Below are 7,179 nucleotides of genomic sequence, written 5' to 3'. Positions count from 1 at the left end.
TCCTAATACATAACTGTCTTCCTTTACTATTATTGTCATTATTTAATATATTTAAGGATCTTCCCTAGTATTCCAGAATTAAACTGAGTTGTCTATGAACACTCGAGTTGGTCAGGTAATTTTTAACTAAGAAATCAAAACTAAGTCAAACTCACGTTTAGCTTTAAGCACCTTGCATGCTGAGTTGAGTGAGTCTTTATTAGCATAATGTGGGAATAAATAATCTTATTGAGTTTTGCTGCAAAATTTGAGTAGCAGTTTCTTTAATCTTGTATCTGTTATGATACAACACTAACAAAAGGCGGTGTGACAGGGTTATAAGCTGATCGTATTGAAGCGTGTTAGCTAGCTAGCCTTAGCACTAGCATGCTTAGCAACCCGTTTTAGCAGGGATTTGCAAAAGAAAGCTAAAACTACAGCAACAAATAGTAGTTTAAAACAATCTGAAATATTGTTTCAAAGTGTTTAGCATCCTGACGACAAGAAATTTTGATTGGCCGGTGAATTTGCTCTTTCACCCATACATTCTTCTATACACACCAATGCTGTGAACTATTGCGTATCGGTATTTATCAGTAAATTATCTGTGCATGAGAAATACTCAGGAAAATGTTCAAATCTTTTTTTTTTCCTCCCCTCCAGGGGGTCTTTTGTGGGCTCTAGTGTCCCTTATATGACAGTAGGCTGACAGGAAATGGGGAGTGAGAGGGGCAAGACATACTGCAAATGTCAGTCAGGTCCGGGAATCGAACCCGCCTGTGCTGGTTTGTGCAGCAAAAATCTTTGTTTGTGCCGCTATCATTTTAAAGATATTAAGAAATGTTTCCAGATGTCATGAAAGGTCAACCAGCCTCACACTACCTTCGTCAAATCAGACAAATTTGGTGTCAATCAACTCGACAACGTTTGTGCTGGTTTGTGCAGCAAAAAGTTTTGTTTGTGCTGCTTTGGCTTTGAAGATATTAATGAAAGATTAAAGGTAATTTTGTTTTAGTGTGGGGGGGTGGTTGACCTTTAGACCTTTAAACTTTCATTAACATCTACAAAGCAAAAGCAGCACAAACAAAAATGTTAGCTCCACAAGCGTAGTCGAGTCGACTGACACCAATTATGTCGGATTTGAAGAAGGTGGGGGGGCAACTTCACTGAGGCGTTGACATATGACACTGCCCACATTTCTCATGGGTTTTTCTTTTTCACTTTAATTTCCCTCCATGCCTGCAGTGATTGCTGTACTTGTGCCCATGCATTTCGTTGTCTCCTTTCACGAATGAATAACTCCATAGAGGGGAACTTACAAAAATCTTGAAAAGGCCCCATTGAGAGCATTTTTAAAAAGCTCAGCATGAACCAAGTACTAAGTGACAACGAGAGTAAAAGACTTTAACTCTCATTGGGGAGGGCGTCCTTCATTAAAACCTCCATCTATTGACAAACCCATCCGATGTGCGGATAGTGCAACAGTCCGTAACTGCTGATAACACTAAGGTTGTTGTTTTCAAAGCGAGATGCAGTTAGTTTTGCCTGTCAAACAAATGTAGGCCAAAACGTTTTGTCGTAGTCTCATCTGATCAGAATGAATAAATCATTTAAATAATTCAATCTGAATAGTACATGTGTATTGGGATCAACAGTGTTTTCCACTACTCTTGCGCCATAAAGTTTTGCCCATTTTCTCATGTTTCTGCTCTGATAAATTATGAGTCTTTTCGTTTCTTCTCTGAAATGAGCTCTGTTTCTCTGGGTGCCCAAGTTTTATGAGGTTTTCAGCTGTAGCATACATTTCTCCTCTTATCAGATGAATGTGTTCTACAGCAGCGTTTTCATTAAATACGTGCGTAAAAACTTTGTCAATATAACGCTAACATAAAAAAAACAAAACATTTTGCAGTTGGGGTGTGTAAATAAGAAATGTAATTAAGTTTGTTCACGCAATAAGTCATTAAAGAAACATCCATCCATCCATCCATCTTCTTCAGCTTATCCAGGGTCGGGCCGCGGGGGTAGCAGCTTCAGAAGGGAGGCCCAGTCTTCCCTCTCCCCAGCCACTTCCACCAACTCCTCCGGAGGAATCCCAAGGCGTTCCCAGGCCAGCCGAGAGACATAGTCCCTCCAGCGTGTCCTGGGTCTTCCTCCTCCCAGTGGGACGTGCCTGGAAAACCTCACCAGGGAGGCGTCCAGGAGGCAGCCTGACCAGATGCCCGAGCCATCTCAACTGGCCCCTCTCGACATGGAGGAGCAGCAGCTCTACTCTGAGTCCATCCCGGATGACTGAACTTCTCACCCTATCTCTAAGGGAGAGCCCAGCCACCCTACGGAGAAAACCCATTTCGGCCACTTGTATCCGCGATCTCGTTCTTTCGGTTATGACCCAAAGCTCATGACCATAGATGAGAGTGGGAACGTAGATCGACCGGTAAATCGAGAGCTTCGCTTTTTGGCTCAGCTCTCTCTTCACCACGATGGACCAGTACAGCGCCCGCTTGACGGCAGACGCTGCACCAATCCACCTGTCGATCTCCCACTCCCTTCTTCCCTCATACGTGAACAAGATCCCGAGATACTTGAACTCCTCCACTTGGGGCAGAACACCCCCCGACCCGGAGAAGGCACTCTACCCTTTTCTACCATTAAAGAAACTTGATCTTCCAATTACTTCCTGTCGTTTGGTTGTTAATCAAACGACAGGAAGTGTGACGTGGAAAAAAGTGTTTCCATAGCAGTTTTGCTAAATTAACAATGTCGATTTGGCCCCCCAAAAAAATCCAAACACCTCATCATAGCACCAGAACATTTAATTGAAAAGAAAAATTGGTGTGTTTCCATTAATATATTCACTGTCAGCCTGTGCTTCTGTCAAACTCTTTTCATTTTTAGACTCTGGTCTGTGAGGCTCAAGGTACTGGTTTGTAACCTGAACTGTTTTAATCTTCTCATCAACTTAACCCCTGGTGTATCTGCTGTGTTTCAACACACTTTTCAGAAGAAGAAGTTGGAACTTGTTACGAAGTGCCATGTTTCTCCAGTTGTTTCTCTCTGCTTGATGTGAATATGAAGCTGGGAAAAGAGCACTTTGTGGAAATGTCCACTTGTCAAAAACCTCACATTTTCCAGCGCTTCCCTCATTATCACTGTGGAGTGTTTACAGTGTCTTCATTAGCCGACAGCCTCCAGATGATAACGGAGCTTTAAAAGGACATCAATGATGGTGATAAGCAGGCCATGCTAGTTTTTTTTTTTTTCCGGTTGACACCAGTCGCTCTGTTTACTCTTGGAGCATGGGAGCGGATAACAGGACCGTCATTCTTGAGCCGGGGAACGCCGTTTTCAAACTTTGCAACCGCAAACTCTCATTTCAGAAGCTAAAGTCGTCGCCTGCTAAGACTCTTTTATCAAAATGAAGATATCTGGGTCCTTCCTGCTCCAGACGTGCGTGACTCTGGTGGTCTCCATCACCTCCTGCACCTGCAAGCCTCTCAGCAACAACTCCCAAAGCGAAGGTCTGGAGAGGCTCTACTTGGAGCTGTCGGAGGACGTGTTGGAGGAAGAAGACAAGGAGTCACAAATGGAGGACTATTTGGAAAGCATGAAGGAAGGTTTCCTGAGGCAACTCAACCTTTCGGACGTTCCACAGGAGGATCGCAAGATCTCGCCCTCTCAGTTCATGGTGGAGCTGTACAACAAGTACTCCTCAAACCGGTCGGTGGTCCCTCAGTTTGATGTCATACGAAGCTTCGCCGTCCAAGGTACTGACAGTGATGACGCGTTCTGCGTCTCCGAAGCAAACAAGACTATAGAAATGGAGATGTGGTTAATTGTCAACATTGTTGCTGGTTTTGTTTGTTTCTAGACACAGTTAGGAGAATATTATTTGCTCTGAGAAAACACTGGCATGGAAGGAGTTTGTTAAATTAATAAAAGTAAATTGAGAAGTAAAGTTAAAAATGGAAAAGTGGGGGTGAAAGGTGAAGGGGCAATAGAAGCTGCAAACTGACAAGCTGTTGTCCTGGAGTGAGGGATTAGAATGGGAGTGTTTTTTGGTTTCTTCATTCAAGAAATGTTTTACAACCTAATCTCAATAGATATAAACTTTGATAAAAGAAAAATGTCAGAAGCCTAAAACAAATTTAAGATGGTAAAGATACAAAGAGTACAAAATAAATACAGATTGAATGAATATTTATTTATTTTCTTGTTTCTAAGACAAATAATTACCGTAAGTATTTCTGGATTTCTGAAGATGGGTTATTCAGGAAAAAAAAATTAAATATGTGCATGGTTGTGTTTGGAATTCTGTAAACAAGCAAAATAAAAAAGTAAATATTAAGAATTTATTTAATTTCACACTTTGGCATCCATTTCCTTCTTAATTTACTCATTTAGTAATTAAAATAAAATAAAAATTTAACATAAAATTATTGAAGAAAAAAAACATTCCACATGAAAATTGACATATTTGTTGACTTAGTTGTTTATATCATGTTCAGCCTACAAATGTAGAAATATTTTCAGACGGTCTTGCTTATTATTTTTTATCTATTTAAAAAGGAATTAATTTGTTCATTTTATTACATGTGTTTGTTTATAAAAATCATAATAAGTAAATAAATGTGTTTGGTAAATAAAATAAATGCACAATGTGATTTAGTATGTTTTCTACAGGCTAAATAGTTAGGCAAACTGATCCTTTTTTCCCTTGTATCTTTAATAGATGTCATGACAATCGGCCCAAAGTCAAGGTTCCGGCTGCAGTTCAACGTCAGCATCCCGAACCACGAGCAGATCATCACCGCTGAGCTGCAGCTCTTCTTCTCCCCAGATACCGGGTCAAATGTAACGTCGCAGAGTTTCAAAACCGCAGTCAAAGTCTACGAAGCTAACGGCGACAACTCCACCTCGTCTTCCCGTCCACTGGACAGCGCAGACGTGTCGGCCTTGCAGAGCACATGGGCCACGTTTGATGTGACGGCAGCCATTAGGAGCGGGATTGGGTTGGGCCGTGGCGCGACAGCGCTCGACGTGGCGGTGGACAGGGAGGACTGCGACGGAGCAGAGGAGGGAGCCGGCTGTCTGAACATGAGCGCGTCTGTCGGAGACGATTCCGCAGCTGCTTTAATAATCTTCTCGGACGACTTTAACAGCAGGAGGACGGAGAGAAAGAAAGAGCTCAGAGAGATGGCCCTCCGTGAGGAAGATCTTTTCCTTCACACGGGGGCCGACTGGGACCGAGGCCATCGGGCGCCGCGCGAGACCCCCCGCGTTCGGCGCCCGCGGCGAACAAAACGCAAGGCGGACGGGGAGTACTGCCGCAGAACCTCGCTCAGGGTCAGCTTCAAAGACATCGGCTGGAACAGCTGGATCGTGGCGCCCCCGGAGTACGACGCCTTCGAGTGCCGTGGGATGTGTTCCTACCCGCTGACGGACGAGTCCACCCCGTCGAGGCACGCCATCATCCAGACGCTGCTGAACCTCAGGGACCCCAAGAAGGCCAACATGGCTTGCTGCGTGCCCATAAAACTGGACCCCATCACGGTCATGTACAAGGAGAACGGGCGCATCACTATCAGATACCTTTATGAGGAAATGAAGGTGGCGGAGTGCGGCTGCAGGTAGTTGGAAAAGAGTCGGGATAAAGCAGGTGGAAGAGGTGAATTGTTTTGTGTTTTAAACACAGCTTATGCCAGAAAGGTTAAAGGTTAAGCAGTTGTTGACTTGTGCTTACCCTACGAGGAATGTTAAAGTATTCTCTATCAACACACTAACGTGTTAAGTAGCATTGAAATAGTTGACATGCAGCTTTATCAGCCTCTCAAGCTGCATTTTCTTTTGAATATTTTGGATTTTCTCTACAAAACAATCCACAAATACTCAACCACAAAGAGATGGGTTTCCACTGTAATGTCTTCAACACTCCTTTGATTAAGGGATTGCACTTTCAGCATCGCCATTGCCTTATTGTTAAATTCAAATAAAGAATTATTATTGGTAAGTAATTATTTTTCTAGCATTTGAAATGACACCAACTTGCAGGAAATCAAAATACAGACACTTTTTGCATTTAGTATCTTAGACTTGCCAATTGTGTATAACAGTATTGTCCCCATGCCTGTTGACAAAAAAGCATCCCCAGAGGATGATTTTGCCAGTACCGTGTTTCACTGAGCAGATGGAGTTTTTTCAGTATTCTGTGTCAAGTTTTTACCCCACACATGGACCATAGATGTAGGTAGAACATTGTATAACTACATTGAACAGTGGTCACATTGTTCACAGTTCAGGACTTTAATCTGGACGTTAACCCTTTTGAACCTGAGCTTCCTCCCTGTTCATGATGCCGTTTGATCTCTGACAAACCACTGAGGCCAGAAACAGAAACGGATTTACACTGAGACTAAATCGCACACAGGTGGACTCCATTTACTAAATAGGTAGTTTATGGTGGTCCATAACATACAAATCTCAAAATACATTAAAGTTTGTGGCTTTGATGTGCCAAAAAGTGAAAAGTTTCCAGAGGTATGAATATGTTCTCATTTGTAGGGTTTAATCTCAGGTTGTAGTTAAAATCTGACAAGAATCCGTTTGGTTTTTTTTTGTTTGTTTTTTTACCAGCTTCTAGTAAAAGCTCACAGTAGCAATAATAAAGTGAAAGGGTAAATACCCAATAAGGCATCATAACAGCTCAATTTGTACATTAACTGGTAAATAGAAATGTGTTTAATAGTAATATGTACTTTATCAGTAGCCTGTAAATAACTGCTTCCACGTATTTGAATAAGTTATGCTATACATGGATCATGGATGCTTGTCTCTAATCGATTATGTCAATCAAATTATACAGTTTTGCTGCAAAATTCCCCTAAAATTGTATTGAGTCTTCAACCTCATTTTCTGCTTCCCATGTCAAGACTTTTACAAAAGAAAGGTAATGTAAATAACATTAAAAAAATTACACCACCCCATGTTTGACTATGATTCGTTTCCTGGAGGTACTTTGGATGTTCGTCTATGAACTCCTGTAGGATTTCCCACTGTTTTCTTGGAGTCATTTCCAAAGTGTGGCCCTTCACCAATGTTTCTGTTTCAGTTTTTATTGCATGTACTGTTAGATTTGTAAACATTTGAAGTCAGTGACATCGGCTTATCAGAAGTGGAAAGGGGACATGATTGTGCAAACGC

The 7,179-nt window shown here is 42.0% G+C and overlaps 1 protein-coding gene across 1 annotated transcript; it reads left to right on the top strand.

Moving 5' to 3' along the window:
- Positions 1–2,845: 2,845 nt before the first annotated feature.
- gdf2 (growth differentiation factor 2) lies at positions 2,846–7,179 on the top strand. The gene is made up of 2 exons (XM_044102750.1): positions 2,846–3,746; positions 4,712–7,179. Exons 1-2 carry the CDS (start codon positions 3,398–3,400, stop codon positions 5,611–5,613), a joined length of 1,251 nt encoding a protein of 416 aa, XP_043958685.1. The 5' UTR covers positions 2,846–3,397; the 3' UTR covers positions 5,614–7,179.

This window comes from Gambusia affinis, linkage group LG20 (genome assembly GCF_019740435.1).
Source record: "Gambusia affinis linkage group LG20, SWU_Gaff_1.0, whole genome shotgun sequence".
NCBI lineage: Eukaryota > Metazoa > Chordata > Actinopteri > Cyprinodontiformes > Poeciliidae > Gambusia > Gambusia affinis.
This window is presented reverse-complemented; position numbering and strand designations above follow the sequence as displayed.